Source organism: Coturnix japonica, chromosome 12 (genome assembly GCF_054131305.1).
Source record: "Coturnix japonica strain WE chromosome 12, WE-NBRP24, whole genome shotgun sequence".
Lineage (NCBI taxonomy): Eukaryota > Metazoa > Chordata > Aves > Galliformes > Phasianidae > Coturnix > Coturnix japonica.
Window position 1 is genome coordinate 3103217 of NC_140674.1, and position 19653 is coordinate 3122869.

Sequence of the window (19653 nt, forward strand, 5' to 3'; positions counted from 1 at the left end):
TTGTGTTATACTTTAGTTACATTCTGATTTGTGAATAAAAATCACAGCGCACTGACCTCGTCTCAAGGAGCAGAGGGGTTGAAGACCACTTTGTAGTTAGAGACGTTGTCACAGCCTTAGAGTCTCCTTTTACAAATGAACAGCTGACCCAGACCCCCAGAACTGCAATAAGGATTCCCATCTTAAAGGGGAAGCCTAAAAAAGATGAAGAAAACAAGTCAGCTTTGTGCTGCCTCTTTTTGTAAGTATAGAATCTCACACATCCAAATAGAATAAGACATTTTAAGATAATATAATGACTCAGTTAATCACAGTCCCACCTGCATTTACAGAATTAAAAACACTATGGAGCCATGAAGAGAGAAAAATACTTTAAAATCTGACTCCTGAACTACAACCAAACCTAAATCAATCCCTGCCTCTTTGATATTCATAATTTTATTTAACATTACTTCTCTTCTGGGACACCCACATCACGTGCCATTTGCTTTACAGTGTACTACAAACCGGGAACCTTTGAATTAGGTGGAATTCATTTGGAATTAGGTGAAGTTTCATTCAGTGGGAAGTAAAAATCACATCCCCCTTCCACACAGACACCCCCATGGCCACACAAACCGATGTCGAAGGAGCCAGGTGAGGTCAGGGTCCCCCGTCAGCCCCTTGTGCTCAGCCGCACACAGCAAACCTCTGCTCCAGGGAGTGAGGAAACGCTCATTTCCTGCAGGCGCTACATGCCCCGAGGATCAGAAGCTGAAACAGGAACAAAGGCAGATTCAAGTAACACGATTTACTGTGAGAAATGCGACAAGCAACTGCCAGCACCACCACTCCCACCTCAAAGTGACACAGTGTATTGGCCCATGTACACATGGCATTTCTTTGCCATTCACATTTACTTACATGCCTGTGCAATCCCATATGGGGGATTTTCCTTGCTCACAGCTTCCATGAGCCCATGGAAAGTGTCAGTTCTCAGGGCAGTTTTTTACCACAGGCCTGGCTCCTGACTGCGGTACATCTGCAGCACAACCAGACCCCCCCCATTCACCCTTACTCTTTAATCTCTAGTTTTTCTGTCTAACACCGCTCACAGTTCCTCTCACATTTGGGGATCTCTCAGATTCCGAATCCGAATGGACCCCAATGGGCCCCGAGTGCAACTCCCGGCTGCACAACGGAGCGCCGCAATCACACCCTGTGGCTGAGCCGCTGTTCAGGTGTTCCCCGGCCAGCGGGAGCAGCGGGAGGAAGCTCAGCACACGGCACACAGACACACCGGCACAGACACACGTCACCGCCCCCAGAGCTGAGGGCCCCCGTGTCCCACGCTACCCCCGCCCCAAGCACCGCAATCCCCGCCCATCCCCGCCCCTCCCTCCCGCCGTCCCGTCCCGTCCCGTCCCGTCCCGTCCCGTCCCCCCGCTGCCCGTTGTCCGTCCGTGTCTCCGTGGTAACCCCACCTGTCGCCGGCCGCCACGCGCCCTTCCGGCTCGCGCCGCTGCTGCCGCTTCCGGTAGCGGCACTTCCGCTTCCTGTGGAGAGGCGCAGCGCCGCCATAGAGTGGAGGCGGGCGGAGCAGAGCGTCACCGCGCCGCCATCTTGGGGAGGGGCGCTGCACTCCGCCCTCCGGCCGCGGGCGGCTCAGCCGGGAGCGCGGCTCCGTGGCTCCGGGCGCGGCGTTGGGCGGGACGCGGTGCGGACGGATTGTACCGGCGGTGTCACCGCGCCGGGCGGGATCAGCCCCGTTCTGTTTCTCTGTCTCCCGGCCGCCCGTCGGGCCGCGGCCCCGTGTGGCGGCCATGGCTCGGCCCCGCCCCGCCGCGTTGCCCGGGAAACCCCGCGGGCTGCAGCCAATCGCGCGCCGCGGCCGGGTGCCGCCTGCCCGACGTCTCGCGAGATCTTCGCCTCGAAGGCGCGTTCGCGGACTACACCCGCCGGCAGCCCCCGCGAGCTGCGAGCGCAGCCAATGGCGTGAGGGGACGGGGCGGGGGGCGGGGCGAGGCGCAGCCAATCAGCAGCGGGCAGCGGCGGCGGCGGAAGCGCAGCTCGGGTCTGGGCTTCAGTGAGAGACGGGAGCGCGCGGCGGGCAGGTACCGGGCGGGAAAGGACAGGACGGGAAAGGGAGCGGGACGGCGGGACATGGCGGCGGGGGGGGCGGGGAGACGGCGGGGTGAGCGGCCCTGCACACACAGCGCTGCACACACAGCGGGGCGGGGCGGACACGGGGCGCCGCGCCGGGCTCGGTGCGTGCAGAGCGGGGCGGGCAGCCTCGGGCGCTCTGTAGCGTCGCGCTGTGTCGCACGGCCGGGCCGCGGCGGCTCGTTGTGTGGGGCGGGGCGGGGCGGCAGCGCTGCGCTCTGCTCGGCGCCTGCTGAGGGCGCTGCTGAGCAGGCCCGCTCTGATTGGCCGCGCGGCGCCGCCGGCCATTGGGCGCCGCAGGGGGGCGGGGCGCGGGGGGCGGGGCTTGTGGCGCCGCGCCCAATGAGGGGGCGGGACCCGCGGGGTGGGGGCGGGGCGGGCTGCGCGCGGCGCGACGTAACGGGCGGTTTGTGTGTCGGCAGGCGGCCATGAGCTCCCAGCAGTTCCCCCGCTCGGCAGCGCCGCCCGCCGCGCTGAGCAGCAACACGACGGCGGGAACGGCCGGCGGCACCGCCGGGATCAGCGCCCCCACCAACACCGGTAAGAGCGACGGGGCGGGGCGGCGTGCGGCCCGGCGGGGGGAGGGGGAGCCATGGCAGCTCCGGGCCCGCTCTGCTCTGCTGAGTTCTGTTCTGCTCTGCTCTGCTGTGCTCTCCTTTCCTCTCCTCTCCGCGGGCTCTCAGCTCCTTTTCTCCCCGCAGCGAGCGATGAGACCGGCCGTGACCCCGAGGCGGCCCCCAGGGAGCAGCACCTGGGCCCTCCCGGCCCCGCGCCGCCCCGCGAGGAGAAGCAGGAGCCCGTGGTGGTGCGGCCCTACCCGCAGGTGCAGATGTTGGCCCCGCACCACCCGGTGCCTCCCGGGGCCCCGGTGACGGTGGCGGCGCCCCCTGCACACCTGGCACCGGCTGTGCCCCTCTCCTTCTCCGATGGGCTCATGAAGGTAAAGGGGGCTCGTGGGGAATACATTTAAATGGGAAAGACAGTTTAATTATGAATGAGGTTTTTTCCCCTCTAATTGCTCTTAGATAACCGTAGATGCGTTTCTTCTTTTAATCCGTGTTAAAACTTGAAGTGCTGAGCAAAAGTCAGGGATGTCTGTGTTATCATTGGTTGATCTTTGCCTCTGTGCTCTGATGGCTCTGGATGGAGCTGTTCCATGCACCACACTGAGGCCTTCCTGCCATCACAGTGTTATCCTGAAGGAGTATTTTTGCACACTTTAGAGCAACTTCAGGGCAGTCCTAAAACGTTCTCTCTGTAAGAGTGGATGAGAACATGAAACAAACTGCTGATCTGCAGTATGTAAAGGAAGGCTACAGCCCCACCAGGTCCTGTGTGTCACTCATGCTGTGTGTTAGAAGAATTCCAGCACAAAACATGCTCTTTGTCCTAGGTGAAAATGGAATGGCCATTATACACAGTTTTGAAACCTCTGTCCCTACTTACTTTTGGGCAAAACTGACTTTCTCCTCAACCTCTATGAATGGTTTCTCCAACCCTGAGGTGCTGATGGGAGTTGGCCACATTCCTGACGCTTCTTTCTTGCAGCCGCCGCTGAAGCCCACGATGCCCAGCCGGCCCATTGCTCCTGCACCACCCTCCACCCTCTCAGCTCCTACCAAGGTTCCTGGACAGGTCACGGTCACCATGGAGAGCAGCATCCCGCAGGCTCCAACCATCCCTGTGGCCACCATCAGCGGACAGCAGGTCTGTGCTTCCTGCTGTGCTCACTGTAAGGTTGGGGCAGTGCAGTGCTGGCACAGCAGGTTAAGCTCTTGGAGCAGGGGGGAGGCAGAGAGCAGGCTTTGCTGTCTAGCAGTTACACACTGTTGGTGTAATCATCCAAATGACAGACTGCAATAGGAGAAACATATCCAAAGCTGTTCTTTGAATAATTGAATTTGAAGCCAGCGTGCCAGGGCACTCATCGCAAACCCTCTGAACTCTCAGGGCTTCAATGTAGTGTCCTGAGGAGGATTTGAGTTTGAGTGGCCGAGTGCCACTGTTCTTCTGACCTGAATGGCAGTGTGGTAGAGATGTGTGCCTTTAAGGTCACTGATAACAGAAGGGACATGTCCCAGGTTGGTGTCTGAGTGGCTGCTGACAGTCCGCTGTGTGCCAAACAGGGAAACAGGGCTCTGAAATTTTGACATCTTTCCTGTACGGTGTCAGCTGGCTCTGACTTCTCCCTGTTTCTTTACTCCCCTGTAGAACCCTTTGTACAATGTATTTCTACTATTTTTTTCCCGTCTTTAAAAGTCTTGAGGCAATGCCATCAGAATGGCTGCTTATCCACAGAGCTCGCTCTTTATTTCTTAATGTCTTTAATTCTGCAGGGCCATCCTAGCAACCTGCACCATATTATGGCTACTAATGTGCAGATGTCAATCATCAGAAGCAGTGCTCCTGGGCCTCCTCTACATATCGGAGCTTCCCACCTTCCTCGAGGTAAGGGCTGAGCAGTGTGTGTGGCTGCCTGTCACGCTCACCTCCTGGGCAGTGCACCCACCCTCTGAATCTCTCTTCACTGCTGATCTGTGTTGTATTGCAACCTCAGCTGTTCTACTTTTGTGCTGCCACCAGTGAATGCTTTCAAAGAAAAACAAACCTGAAAAACAAAACCATGCTGGCATAGATTGGCCTGTTGTGCAGAATGCAATGTTCTTGGTACTAAGCATCTCTCACTTAAGCACAGTGATGGCTGACCTACCTGATAGAGGATCATTTCAGTATGTGGTTATACGTGCTAATGTATCATTTGCATTTGCCCTTGGGTTAAATGCTGTTGCTACGTCCAGGCTCCTGTCTCCCTGGACTTCAGCTGCTGCAGCTTAAATAACAGCAGAGCAGCCCTTTAAAAGAAGCTCAGCGCAGTGATTTCTGATTAGCTCTGCTTTCTAAACATTTATGAGTTGGGTCTCCAAGTTTCAGCTGATCTGAATTTCAAAGCACCGTTTATGTTTTTATTTCCATTGAGATCCAATATTATGCCACTGCTCAAGGGGAACAAAAATGATGTGTGCAAAGATCCAACCTTGTATTGGAGTAGCTGGAAAGACTGCAGTATTGTTTGCAGCTGAAGTCAGTGTGGTTTTGGTCACCTGATTCCTGCACCCCATAAACCTGGGGTGTTCACCTAGTGTATTTTCTCTCCTCCCGATCTCTTTCTCTCAGCTTGCGTACCACCTTCCAGAGTAATTTCAGTCAGGAATGTTTATGCAGTGTAGTCCATCAAATGCTTTCAAGGCTATTTGCTTTTCAGAGCAGTTTTACCTGATCAGGAGGCAGCAAACTGTGGATACAAGGAAAACACAGCTCTCTGCTGTTGCAGGTTTACAAGTTGTTGGTGCTTTTTCCTCGATTTCTGTTCATTGCAGGGAGGTTTCTGCTATCAGGTAGCTTATTTCCCCATTAGCTCAGTAGTCAAGCTGCCTGAATTATTTCTACAGATTTCCTTAGCTAGGAAGCAGAGCCATTTGTATGCACTATTTAACATGCTTGGTTTGCTTCCCAGGTGCTGCAGCTGCTGCAGTGATGTCCAGTTCAAAAGTAACTACAGTCCTGAGACCAGCATCCCAGCTGCCGAACGCAGCCACGGCTCAGCCAGCAGTTCAGCACATCATTCATCAGCCGATCCAGGCAGGTAGCAGCTGGGCAGCTCTGCACAACCACCTGCTCCAAGTTCCTCCTGGCACCTCCTTGCAGTCCATAACCTGTAAATGCTTGTTTGTTGGCCTGCAGCTGTCAGCAGCTCTCTTCTAATTCAGTTTGTTGGGTATCCATTTCTGATAGCAACCTGTGAAATGGTCCCATTAGTCCTGTGCTTACAAGCTGGGAGCAGGACATAGTGTGATAGTGGAGCTTCAGCCTGAAAGGCCCAGCACGTCATGCAGATGGGGATTTATTCTTAACTGTATTGATGTAAAATAGAAAAAATTATTTTAGTATGCTTCCATATATCTCAGCTTCTATATGCATGTAAGAGAGAGACTGCAGGTATCTGCTCTCTGTTAGCGTTCGAGGTTAAAATAAAGGGTCAAATAGCTTTTACTTCAAGATCCAGTCGAATCATCTTTTTGACTTCCTATATGTGCCTTAATATGGGGTTTCAGGCTGTTCTGAAGGAGTCTTTGTTGGGTTTTATTCCTCCAAGAATGCGTCGAAAGCACTGCAGTAATTTCTGTTCACCTTCCTGGTCGGTAGTGCCCTCTGTGTGTCCTTTAAAAAGCAGAACGGATTTGCATAGGAGCGTGCAGATCAAATCAGAATGATTGAAAACATCTCAGAATGCTGACACTTAACGATAAGGTTTTTTAACAAAAAAAGGGATTCTAGGCAAATAATTCCTACTTGTTCTCTGAACCGCGGAATTTCTTTGCTGAATGTCTGCCTCTGTTCTTACAGTCTCGTCCTCCTGTGACGACTTCAAGCACTATCCCTCCAGCTGTGGTGGCAACTGTCTCAGCCACGAGAGCTCAGTCTCCTGTTATAACCACAACGGCAGCACATGCGACGGAGTCAACCCTCAGGTAAAGATGACTAAGGCAATTTTTTTTATAGTCTGCAGTGCTCTGACTTTACAGAGGCTGTGGGAGGAGGAAACGTGTTAGACATGTTGAGCTGATGATCCTCTGGATGTGGGATGGTACAACACAAATATAGGAGTGCCTGCATGCTACGGAAGCTTATTCTGTGAATAAAAGTTACTATAAAGATGAACTGTTGCACTGTGTTACAAGAATGGGCACAACAAATCAGTTGTGAACCACTGCTTCCTGGAAAGCTGAGTTTCCTTTCCAGAAGCCTGTGGGTAGTTCAGCCCATCTTTTTTCTGAGGACACAGTGAAGAATGACACGAGAATGTTGTAAAGCATCCCTGACAGGGAAAGCTTTTCTACAGAGCCACTTAGGGCAGACACCTGATGAGGACAGGACAGTGCACTTGAGTTCCTTGTGTTGCTTCACCATGTTTTTGATAGCAGTGCTGCTTTCAAAGAGAAAGAGAACAAAGCTAGATGCATCACTTTATCTTTAAGATGTAGTATCTACAGAGTTATCTTCATGATTGTTTTTCTCTCCAGCCGGCCCACCCTGTCTATCCAGCAGCACCCCCCTTCTGCAGCTATCAGCATCCAGCGGCCCGCACAGCCACGCGATGCGGCCACGCGGATCACGCTGCCCTCCCACCCGGCCATAGGAGCACAGAAGCCACAGCTCCACACCATGGCCCAGGTAGGCTGCGAAGGGGAAACCCTCCTGCTGCTTTCGGGCAATGTTTGAGTTTACGTTTGGGTGGATGAGATGAAATTTGGGAAAATAATACAGTATTAGAAATTGATGCTCTTTACATTCCGTGCAGCACGATTCTGAGCTAAGTAGATATCAAAAACGTGGTAGTATTTTAACTTGAAGCTTTTCTTCTTCTAATAGAAAACCATTTTCAGTACTGGTACTCCAGTGGCGGCAGCAACAGTGGCACCTATTTTAGCAACGAATACCATTGCTTCAGCAACCACAGCTGGTGAGTGTTCATAACGCTGTTGTGAGAGGGTTGTGGATTGAGGTTTTCTTGTTTCTTTATGCTGAAGTTGGAATCTAATTGGAATTGAGGGAACCTTCCTTTCTGCTAAAGACTGCATTTGGAAGTGCATAATTAGAATCCAGGAGAGAAGCTGCTGAGTTCAGGGGTTGTCTGGGCTGGGTTTTTTCACTCTTTAATTGGATATAGTTAGTTTTACTTCTATGTGATAGAGCTCTGCAGAAATATCCTGTCTGTTCTTTTTCTTAGGTTCTGTTTCTCACACCCAAGCGCCTACAAGCACCATTGTCACCATGACAATGCCCTCCCATTCTTCCCATGCTACAGCTGTCACAACCTCAAACATCCCAGTTGGTGAGTGATTTCAGTTCCAAGAGCAATGTGTGCTGGGTACTTTGGTTGTACTGTTTATGCTAGCAGTGTTTGTGTGCATTGGAACATCAAGGAGGGGAAACAAATCAATCCAAGCAGGGAGAAATCAACTAGAAGGTCTGCTGTGGCACAGCTTATTTCAGTGCCAGAAAGAAATTGATGTTCTAAGAGAAATAAGTAATAAAATGGCTCATTAACTTACTCAATTGAATTTTCAGACAAACAGAGGCTTTTTGGCATTTCAGAACCTGCACTGTATGTGCTAGGAGTTGTAACTGCTTGGCAATAGGGCTTTCTTAGCTGGTTTTTGTAAGTTCCTTCCCACGCAACCTTTCTTCAGGAAGTTATAGAGAGCAATAGAGACCCTGCATACATAGCAAGGAGGGTTGAAACAAGGTTATCGTTATGGTCCTTTTCAACCCAGGCCTTTCTGTGATGCTTCCTATTGAAGCAATGTATCATCACTGCGGATAGGAAATGATTGGAGGTTGGGGGTTTCTTTACAGTGGGGCTGGGGCTTTGTGGCTAGAGTAGGTGTGGTATTTGGTCTTGTGTAGGTTTTTTTTTCAGTGTGGCTTGTTTCTGTCTTGATTTTTGTTGGGGATTTTTGGGAACTAATTTTGACTCTGCAGCGTCTCCCAGCTTTTTCTGACTGATGACTTGTTTGTCTTTATGCAGCTAAAGTGGTTCCTCAGCAAATCACACATACTTCTCCCCGGATTCAGTCGGATTATACAGCAGAGAGGAGTAACCTCATACCCCTCTCTAGTCACCGGGCATCTCCAAACCCAGTAGCAATGGAAACCAGGAATGACAACAGGTGAGGAGATAACATTTCTATGAATAAGAGAGTGTGAGTAGCTTTTGAGTACCTTACTACTTGTCTGGGTTCTGATACCCCAGGGAACAAGTCCTGAGAGAGATTTGGTAGTTCTGAATTAATCGCAAGAGTTAATAAATATGACAGATGTGATGACAAAACTTGGGCAGCGGCCCAAAGACATGAGGTGAAGGTAGGCAGGTGTAGTGGTGTAACACTTGTTGTTCTTGCTGCCTGCAGGCAGTCGGTGCCTGTCCAGTTCCAGTACTTCCTACCGACCTACCCGCCCTCTGCCTACCCGCTGACTGCTCACACCTACACCCCCATCACCAGCTCGGTGTCCACCATCCGCCAGTACCCAGGTGAGGAGCTGTGGGATGAGCTGCTGATGCTTTGCTCAGTTGTTTGTGTGCCACCTGCAGCATTTGGGAGCAGCTGAGAGGATTGTACGCTCCATTCTGGTAACTTGGCACTGAGTCTGACTTCTTGTTGGTTGAGGGGAAAGCATGAGCAAAAGGAGCACTGAGCTACATTAGAGGCCTCCTACACACAGCTAATGACCATTTTGGTGTGAGTTTCATACTCAGTATCCAGAATTTCTCTTTAAAGTGTCAGATTTCACAGATCAAAAAGGAGTTCCTCCAAAGCAAATAAGCTCGTTATCCATCTTCATTCCCTCATGTTCTGAGAAGCACGTTTTTGATATGTTTTCATATGACTGCATGGTCTGAGAGAGAAGTATGAGCTGAAAGCAGAAAGCAAGTTGCATTGCAACCTCTTGGTGTTGTGTTGACAAAAATCAGGTGATAACCAGTTTGAATTGTTGCAGTAGTTTGTGGAGAGACAGGAAAAAAATATCACATATAACGTGAGCCAGTGCAGTCATCCCAAACTAAGGTCATTCTCTTGAGACAAAAACTTGGAGCACTTCACCTTGCTGAGTAGCTTAGGGCAGATATGGTGATTTCCAAACTCTAAGAAAATGCCTAATTCGGGTTTTCATAGTGTCTGCTGGTAGCATGTTGCTCTTGACCAGTACAGTGGCCTTGGAAGGACATGGAAGTTGCAAAGTCCATTTGCTGACTGGGAAAATATGCATAGGGAATTATGTGTTACTGAGGCCTGTTCTTTGTTAGTGACATTGGAAGTTGCTGTTGAAATTGAAGTTTCAGGTCTTGACTGTAAGTCATGAGCTTCAGGATGATGAGTTGGGATATGGACAGTGGAGCTATTTTGCTTATTACATTGATTTGAAGCATCAATTAAAGGTATTAATTAGGGCAGTAACTGGTGACACCTCAAAGCAGAGAACACGGTACAAGGAGGGATGCAAACCTACGCTGAGGACAGCCATGGAGGACTTAGCAAAAAGTACAGAGGAAACCTTTTGAAAGATCACTGAGCTGAGGGCTACCTCTGTGCTTTGAGGAAGGGGGTCAGCTTTGGCTTTCCAAGAGCCAGTTGTGCTTCCGCAGTCTCCAAAATGATTTTGTTGGATGGGCAGTTCTGCGACAAGTGTTTCACCTTCTGTACCCTGAGCAGACGTGGTAATAGGAGCCATTTCCAGGGACTGGTGCTGTATCTTAGCTTTTAAGATAGCTGTTTTTAGAGGGACTGGTCAGCACAAGAACTTGATGGAAATCCTGTGACAAAACCAGCTCGTTCAATTGAGAGCGTTCTCAATTGTTAGCAGACAAGCTCATTGCTGCAAGTTAGCACTTCATTCTGTGCACGGCTGCAGAAATTATGTTGCTGTTGTGTCATGTTTGGAGCTCTGGAGAACTGCAGGAAGTCCAATGTGGCCACTAAATGTTCCCTGTGAGAAGTGCAGCACGACTTAGGGCAGGTCTGGAAAGATGTGACCATAGTTGCTTAGAGCTGTACATTCAAATTAGCTGAACTTTTCAGTTTAGGTGCGTCACTGGGAACGCCGCAAAGATGCTGCGTTCATTGTAGCTGCAGGAATCAGCCTGTAATTGCCTGTTGTGAGTCAGATAAGATTGCATTCTAGGTCAGATAAGATTGTGTTCTGGGTCAGAATGGTTTGTCCAGCTGTGTGAAGTGGAACTGTTTGATGTGGTGAGAGATGTGGGAAGTGAGCACTGTTTTAAGGTGCTTGCACTTGGGTCTGTCTTCTCCACTTGCTTTTGTACAGGCAAAGATGTTGATGTTATTAATTGATGTAATGAGTTCTGTGCAAGACTGTGTTTTGGAAAGAATTCCTCGAGGCTTCCAGGGTGCTGAAGCAGGAAAGGTGCCAACTGTGGGTACTTGGAAGCTTTGTGTGAAAATAAACAATGAGAAAATACTCTAGTGAGCAAAAAGAGCACCCAGATTTCTGAGACTGGGTCTAGAAACATAACCTTAGCCTAACGTTGATCTTCATTGTTGTAATATGGGGTGGGGGAAAAAGTAGTGGTATTATTCTAGCAGACAGCATGGCCTTGCTGCTCTCAAACTCATTCCTGCTTCAAGCAGGATGTCAAGTTGACTTTCAGAAGAGCAGTCTATGGGGGTACCTATAGGGTGAGAGGTGGTGGGGTTGAAGTGCCCAGCCAGGCATGACCAGCTGTCCGTGTTGCTGCCTACAGTTTCAGCCCAGGCGCCCAACTCGGCCATCACGGCGCAGACGGGTGTCGGGGTGGCATCCACTGTGCACCTCAACCCCATGCAGCTGATGACTGTGGATGCATCCCATGCCCGCCACATCCAGGGCATCCAGCCAGCACCCATCAGTGCCCAGGGCATCCAGCCGGCGCCCATCGGCACCCAGGGCATCCAGCCAGCACCAATTGGGACTCAAGGACTGCACCCAGCTGCACCCATTGGCACGCAGGGGCTGCAGCCAGCGCCCATCAGCGCTCAGCAGCCACAGGCTGACACCAAGACCTCAGGTGAGTGGACTGAACCCATAACTCCTGTACAGCTCTGCCTCAAGGGGGTTCTTTAACTCTGGGTTATGACATTGTGGTGGATCAGATACATCCCCATGAATGTTCTCCTTCACTAAATAATTAGTGAATGCAATTCATTGGCTTTTTTCAGGCACTCTGGGTAGAATATATGGGTAGTGTTGGATGGGTTGTGTGTGCAGGAAAAACTTGACAGTGCAGTCATTGGTTCTCTTCAGTCCATCCTTGTGGGAAGAGCTATTTACAAGCAGATGCTCACTGAACTGTTACAGCTGTGTTGGGTCACTGCAGCAGTAAAACATGGTGAGGTGCCTCCAGTTCAGACTGTGATTAAAAGCCCTTTTTTCACAAGGAAGGGTTTGTGTGATCAGATCCCAGTGATGGACTGAAGGGAAAATGGCAGCTAGGAGCTACCATTGTGCTGGCAGATAGCACTGCGACTCCCTGCCTTGTTGTTCTGCATGTTAGTTTTCCTGGCAGGGCTTGGTGAGCAGCTCAGAATCTGAGCAGAGCTGCCAGCTCACTTACAAAGTTCAAAGTTGCCACGTGGCCTCCACCAGCAGCCCCTGTTGTGTTGCTGACCTCCCTGGCAATTTGTGTGTCTTCCATTTCTTCTGGAAGAAGTATTTCTGTAGCCAGTAGTTGTTAGGCAGGGGGTGGCTGTTATCTGCCCTGCAGGAGGCCTTGTTGGCAGATTAGTAGTAGTTATGGTGTTAGTTATAGAGTACTGGAAGCGCTGCAGCTAAATATTGGGGGAGTCAAAGGAGCAGAGACAGCATCTGTTCTGCAGACACCTGCTTTGTTGTCAGACCTCCTTCAGTAACTGCTCCTTTTTCCTCTGTTCCTCTCTCTGCTCTGCCAACATCCATCCTCCCCAGCAGTAGTACTGGCAGATGGAGCCACCATTGTAGCCAACCCTATTAGCAACACCTTCAACACTGCTTCTGCAGCAACTACAGTTGTACAGACCCACAGCCAGAGTGCCAGTGCCCCAGCACAGGGCTCTTCCCCACGCCCCAGCATCCTGCGGAAGAAACCAACCACAGATGGGTGAGTAAGATTGAAGGGGGGACGCAGAAATGGCACCTGTGTTCAATCTAGCCCAGCTACATGGCAGTATTTGATTGTGGATAGGACGTTATACAGTCAGCAAGTGGTTGCAAGTGACCTGCTGATCTGTGAAGCACAGTTTCTTCTCCTCCAGGATGGATCATAGCTGCTTCCTCCTCTCTGTAATAAGATGTCTTTTGAAAGTGACCTTTAAAGGGAAAGTGGTTTTTGTTAAGCTAAGCAAGAAAGCCTCAAATCCAAAGAGGTCAATTACTAAAATTAGAAATCCATGCTTTGCTTTCAGAGCTTTTCTTGGAAGGGTGTGTGGATGAATAGTAAGGGTGGATTGGTACCCTGCTGTGCAAACTGATTAGGGAAAGGGGAGGGAATCACTTAAAATACTTCATGTTCTCTAGCTTAATTTCAATTGCCTGAATAAAAGAGGCAGGAGAAAGCATTAGAATTAACAATCCATTTCCTCCTGATTAATGACTGAATATGTTTGGAGCTGATATGTGCTATGAGGCTAAACCGTGGTGCTTCTTTTTCATTTGGGTGGAATCCTTTAAGGCAGAGAAGTTGCAAGCTGTAAAACCAAGGCATAAATTACAGAAGCAGCTGCAGATCACCGGAGAATGTTCCCATTTGAGCGTCTGATTATTTGGAAGACAGTCTTTCTTTCAGCCTCACAGGGGACTGAAAAGTCTCTTAAATGTTTTTCTGTGTGCAGCACTGAGCTGTGTAACGTCCACGTGCAGGTCTGGAGATCCTGGAGCCAGGCTTTGGCACAGTCTGCTCCAACTAAGTAAAGCAGTTGCCCATCTTAGTGCTGTGCTGTTTAGTTCCGGATAATTTGCTCTGTCCTGAGGTTATGTGGGATGTTGGTGTGGCCAGATCTCCCTTCCCCCCCCCCCCCACATCTGGAGCCTGGCAGTCTCAATAAGATGCCTTGACTGGCAAAGTGAAAGTAAGGCTGGTATTTCTGGAGAAACCCCAAATGTGAGGGAGTCTCAGCCAGAGCAACTAATCTCTTATCTTTAAAGAAAATAAAACCTAGAGGCTTGGTTAAGAACAAGACTTTCTATAGCAGGTTGGTTAGAGTGAGTGCACACAGAGAGAGATTTGACTCCGATCCTGGATTTGGCAAGAGGGGATTGATTCCTTTCCTTTCAGTGGTGTTTATCTTTGCATCAGAGGTGGGAACTTCAGATGTGCCCTTGTCTTACAGCCTGGCAGTCCGGAAAAGCTTAATTCCACCTCAGCCACCTGAAGTAGCGAGCACACGTGTTGAGAATACGATGCGAAGCACGTCTGGATCACCAAGGCCTGCTGGGTAAGACAGGGAGAAAAGCAACTACGTCGTACTGGCTTCATTTGTGTGTCTGATTTGTGGTGTTTGGGCATTGAGGTGCTTTCTTTTGGAAAAGGTGTTTTATATTTGTCAGTGTGATGAGTTTGAATGGATGTACTTGTGTTCCGAAGCTGAGGCGATGGGCTTTTAAAGGGTACAGTTATGAGTTTGGGTGGAGGTAGTGACAAGAAAATCACCATGTTGTGTTAAAGGCCGTGCTGTAGAACTTTTCTCTATAATTCTTTGACGTTAACTCTAAAGGAAGCTGAATTCTACCTGCTTCACTTGTATCCGGTGGCTTTTGTAATTCATTGTTTTAAAACCACTAGCCCCAGAGTGTGAGCTCTCACAAAAAGGATGAGGGCAGTACAGCTTTGGGCACACGTTCTATTTGTTTGCACTGTGAAGCTGCACTGCTCCTTTTGTGAGCGTTTTGAGGCCATCTGCAGTCAGTCGTGAGATGTGCATGTGCATTAGAAGAGAACAGCACCTTAGACAAAGGGCTTAGAGAGCACAGCTGAGATGACACACACTCCTGCTACTACAGTCATTACCCAGCCAGGTGTTACTGGTACAGGAAGAAACTGACCCAAGTCCAGCTGGTCTCATTTACTTTGTGCTAGAAGGTTGTGACCGAGATGCAGTTGACATCAATTTGTTTTACTTTTCTTTCAATGTCACAGTGCCAAACCAAAACCTGAGATTCACGTGTCCATGGCCACTCCTGTCACAGTGTCTATGGAGGCTGTGTCCAACCAAGGCAGTGAGCAGCCCACCATCGCGGTTCCTCCTTCCTCCCAGCAGCCCCCCTCTGCCATTCCAACCATCATTGCCGCAGCCAGCCCCACCTCGCAGCCTGCAGCAGCTCTGTCCACCATTCCAGGAGCCGTCCCAGCTGCTCCACCGACTTCTACCACAATTGTGGCTGCTCCTGCTCCTCCAGCAACCATGAGTGGGGCCCTTTCAGCAGTGCTGGGACCTGTGGTGCCAGAGATAAAAATCAAAGAGGAGGTGGAACCTATGGACATAATGCGACCGGTATCTGGTAGGTGGTTTTTGAAGCATCAAGGTGTTTCTCTTGTTGAGAAAGTGGATAAATTAGGATTTCAACACAAGCAACCTGAAAATGGAATGACTTCTCTTTCACAGTAGCACAGAAAATAAGTCAAGGAGTTCCTTCACGCCTCACTTTCTTATAGTTCTGATCCCTGCCTACTGCTTTTCAATATAGAACAAGGGACTTGGTTTTGTGACATGACTGAGGTATGACATGCTATATGAGCACAGTATGAAGTCTTAATGGCCCAGTAAATAAAATGGAAAGCAACGATTCAGGTTAAGCTGACACAAGTTAGTAACTCCTAGAAGGAAAGGGCATTGCAGCGTCTGAGAGGGTTCCTGTCTCAGGTACTAAGAACCGCAGAACAGCAACTAGGTGAGCATCTCTAGGTTCTAATTTGCCTTGTTCTCCTTGATCTCCTGTGGAAACCACTTGGGGTTGGAGCTGCTTTCTTCATTTTCAAACAGTCCAGTTGCAAAGAGTGTATGAATTGCATGCTTAGAACACAGTCAGCAGCAGAGCCAGTATAATACAAACCAGTGCAGTTAATCTCAATTGAGATTTCATCCCAGACATTTGCTGTGTATTACGTGGCACGCTTGGTTCAGTCCCTGCAAATGTAAAGGGTTATTTTCCCCTCAGGCTCCCGCTGCTGTGCTGCCAAGCTCCAGCAGTCTGTTGGTTTGTACAGCAGCCTGCTGACACTGGCTGTTGACTTGGCAGTATAAGTGCACTGACAAGGAGAGCACTGCAGTCATGGTTTGACTACATCTGCCTCTACCTGCACTGAAGAGGGGACTTGCCTGTTTTTGATTGTGATCTGTGGTGAAACATCAATTCAAAGATGTTTTCTTTACTGACCATGTGAGAGATATTAGCACAGGTTCCTTTTCAATAGCATTCAACTGCTGCAAGCCTTGAAGGTGAAGGAACTGAGTGAGAACAGTCTCTTGTCATTTTTTGTTCTGAGGATCTTAGAATACAGGCATTGTCCTAGTGATGAGTCCTGGTTCTCATATACTAAGGGATGAACTGCATCTGTGGTGGAGCCCATGTTTCTCACAACGCACTGAGAGGAGATGGTGTTAAAACACAGTACTGCTACCTCTGTGCCACTGGTAGTTGAGGTTCTTCTCCTTTCTCTCCTTCCAGCAGTCCCTCCATTGACTACAAGTACTGTCTCTCCATCTTTGGCACTGCTGGCCAACAACCTTTCGATGCCTCCAAGTGATTTGCCGCCTGGTGCCTCCCCAAGGAAAAAACCCCGTAAGCAGCAGCACGTCATCTCCACAGAGGAGGGAGACATGATGGAAACAAACAGCACTGATGATGAGAAATCTACTGCCAAAAGCTTGCTGGTGAAGGCAGAGAAGCGCAAGTCTCCTCCCAAGGAATATATAGGTAATGCCATCTCTGACACTCTTCTCCTACTTGAACATCTGTGTTTTACCTGTTGCCTGTCACGATTGCTGCCGTGCTGGTCTCCCATGTCACAATAGTAACACAGCTGTCTGTGATCCCTTTTGTAGATGAGGAAGGTGTGAGGTATGTCCCGGTGCGTCCCAGGCCTCCCATCACATTGCTCCGCCACTACCGCAATCCTTGGAAAGCCGCCTACCACCACTTCCAGAGATACAGCGACGTCAGAGTGAAAGGTCAGTGTGCTGCCTGAGGAGCTGCATGGGCTGATGATGATGATGATAAGCTGCCCCACAAGCAGGCTTTGCTCACAGTATGGAACACAAGCGTTGGTCACTCACGTGAGCTAATGACTTAGTTAGCTAGATGTTGCTTAGATCTTTTCTCTCTCAAGACTGAGAAGAAAAGGGGAGGATCTTCTATAGAGTCAGATACAATTCTAACTGTCTGGTTAACCGAAAATGTTATGTTACTGAGAAATGTATTTATGTACAAGGATAGAAACTGCCTAAAGAAATTCCTAAATAGATTATATAGCGGTAGGCTATGGCTTGGCACTCAGATTGCCTTACTACCTAACAGTGCTGCCAATGTAATCAAAAGCGTTCCCTATTTAATGAGTCTCGTGAGCTAACAGATGGGCCTGGTGCGTTTCTATGGGATGTTTCTGATAGTAAGAGGAAAACTGAGATCAGGTTCTGTGATTTGGACTTTGTGGCTGGTAGGAAGGAGCAGATAGGTATTGCAGCAGTGTGAGATGGACTGCTTGCTTCTTCATGTACAGTGTTGGAAGCAACACCTCGTTTTAGAGGAAGAAAGGGAAAATCAACATTGCAAACAATAAAAAATGATCTGAAAATGCAGATGAGCCATTGGGGGGTGAGAGCAGCCTTCAGGTAACGTGGCAGATGAGTCGTTATGTTCCTGTCCCAATCAAAGTGTTGCTGACTCTTCCTTAAGCAGGATGTGTGGAAAGCAGGAGCTGGGTTAAAGCTTTTGTTTGAGAACAGAGGCCTGGTGGACTCCTGAAACTTGAACCTCTATTTGTGTTTTTTGGTGACAGAAGAGAAGAAAGCCATGCTGCAGGAGATTGCCAGTCAGAAGGGTGTATCCTGCCGTGCACAAGGGTGGAAGGTCCATCTGTGTGCGGCGCAGCTGCTGCAGTTGGTAGGTGCATGGGACGTGCCGGCTGCCTGTACCGCGGGGAACACGGAGCTCTGTAAGGCAGGATGTTATCACAAACTCAGTACATGCTCACCTGATGCAGGGATGCCATAAGCTGGTGTGTAGCGCCCAAAGGGAGTGGGACACGCTTTTCCCCTTTCTCAGGAATGTGGCGTTAAGTGGCTTGGAAACTTAGTGTTGGTTTTGATCCAGACATAAGAGCTGATGTATTTTGTACAGATGATCAAAATTGGCAACTCCCTCCTGCTGATGCACAGGTCTGAAGAAGCGTCTGTTTGGGATGGTGCGGCTGATCTGAGGAGGCAGCACTGATCCACATTCCTGGATGCTTCTGTTTCAGGTTGGGGGTGAGGTAGGTGCTCTGCATTCTAGCACCAAACTCCCCAAAACCTCTGCATTCCTGGAATAGTATTGTGAGAGACAGGGGAAACAGTTCTGGCTAGGTTCCATGTTTGTTCAGAAGTGGAGCAATGCTGTGAATAGGATGTTTAGTAAGAACAATAATGCCACACTCAGCATCAGAGGCTCCATCTTCTGAATGACTAACATGAGCAGCTGAGAGGGGAACAGACGATTGTCTTCTCTGTGTAGATTTCATAATGTGGGCAGATGTTTTATGGGCCCGGTGGTGAACCTGCTCATGAAGTGCTGTTGTCTTGTAGACAAACCTGGAGCGTGACGTGTATGAGAGACTGACGGCCTTACAGGAGGGGCTCATTCCTAAGAAGAAGGCAGCAACTGACGATGACCTGCATCGAATCAATGAGCTGATACAGGTAGGCTCCTACTGGCCCCTAAGCTCAGAAGAACTCTTCTACCTTTAGTAATTGCAGCAGGATGTTTTCCAAGTAAGTGCTGAATCTGGCTTTAAAAATAACACAATAATAAAGGTGCTTCTCCTGCGTCATTGGTTAGTGGGGGCTTTATACAGTAAAGGTGTTTGTTGTGACTGTTTATTCTGCTGTTGGTGACGATAACGTTTTATTTCAGGGCAATATGCAGAGATGTAAACTCGTGATGGATCAAATCAACGAGGCGAGAGACTCGATGCTGAAGGTGTTGGATCACAAGGATCGTGTTCTGAAGCTTCTGAACAAGAACGGAACTGTCAAGAAAGTATCCAAATTAAAGCGGAAGGAGAAGGTCTGAAGCCAGAATAATGACTCTGGAAATGGAGGACGTGTACAGGACGGAGTTACGACCTTTTGTAGTTTGAGTTTATTTTTAAGCAGAGCATCTGAATAAAAAACAAAAGGATGAGTTTAGAGAACAGATGGCAACAGATGGACGTGTGGAGCCCGGTGACCTGAAGGGATTGTCGCTGACCCGTCGGAACGAACAACGCTTTCTCTCAGGCTCATTCATTTTTTAATGTGTTTGGCAGCCCCACGTGTGTAACCCGGTGATGTGTCGGTGCCGACTATTGGAACAACCAGTGCTGCAGCTGGGGCTGAACCAGGTGAGGCGGCCACGCTTTAAAGCACTGAACACGACACTGCTTCCTGCTGCCCCCCATTCAGTTCTTCTGACCTTCCAGTGTCTGAAGGAGCCTTTTAAACCCAGAGCTGCTGCACCACGGGGTGCAGGAGTCCCGGATATCAGTTTTAAAGAGGAAAATACACAAACGAGGGGTGGAGGGTGGGGGGTGAATCCCGGCTGGTTTGTGTGGTGTCTGTGTGTGTCTGTGGGTGCTCGTCCTGCAGCACAGTGCTTCGTGTAGCTGGTGTAACGTTCATTTTATGTACCACATACAGCCCAAAAAACATGAATAAAGGACTTGGAGGTTTTTGTACGTCAGGGGTT

The 19653-nt window shown here is 49.5% G+C and overlaps 1 protein-coding gene across 8 annotated transcripts; it reads left to right on the forward strand.

Annotated features, from left to right (window-relative positions):
* Positions 1 to 2064: 2064 nt before the first annotated feature.
* On the forward strand, positions 2065 to 19642 carry SAP130 (Sin3A associated protein 130). Of its 8 annotated transcripts, none has more exons than XR_014933106.1 (22): positions 2065 to 2093; positions 2565 to 2682; positions 2844 to 3082; positions 3691 to 3849; positions 4479 to 4590; positions 5657 to 5781; positions 6547 to 6671; positions 7224 to 7374; positions 7573 to 7663; positions 7931 to 8035; positions 8732 to 8873; positions 9114 to 9235; positions 11465 to 11767; positions 12664 to 12835; positions 14064 to 14168; positions 14870 to 15231; positions 16399 to 16647; positions 16776 to 16901; positions 17729 to 17832; positions 18070 to 18202; positions 18513 to 18626; positions 18841 to 19642. XR_014933106.1 is itself a non-coding variant. In XM_015871127.2 (21 exons), exons 2-21 carry the CDS (start codon positions 2571 to 2573, stop codon positions 18997 to 18999), a joined length of 3177 nt encoding a protein of 1058 aa, XP_015726613.1. In that variant the 5' UTR covers positions 2065 to 2093; positions 2565 to 2570; the 3' UTR covers positions 19000 to 19642. The 8 variants fall into 8 exon arrangements, 5 of the variants coding, with proteins under 5 accessions (XP_015726613.1, XP_015726616.1, XP_015726614.1 ...); XR_014933107.1 differs by having other exon boundaries at positions 12667 to 12835; XR_014933108.1 differs by having other exon boundaries at positions 18108 to 18202; positions 18841 to 18857.
* Positions 19643 to 19653: the final 11 nt, after the last annotated feature.

Bases quoted from the DNA above. Each gene is read 5' to 3' on its own strand.
- SAP130 (XM_015871127.2), top strand. From the start codon at position 2,571: ATGAGCTCCCAGCAGTTCCCCCGCTCGGCAGCGCCGCCCGCCGCGCTG. The intron at 8,036-8,731 runs GTGAGTGATTTC...GTCTTTATGCAG, and splicing joins AACCTCAAACATCCCAGTTG to CTAAAGTGGTTCCTCAGCAA. The intron at 17,833-18,512 runs GTAGGTGCATGG...GTTGTCTTGTAG, and splicing joins CGGCGCAGCTGCTGCAGTTG to ACAAACCTGGAGCGTGACGT.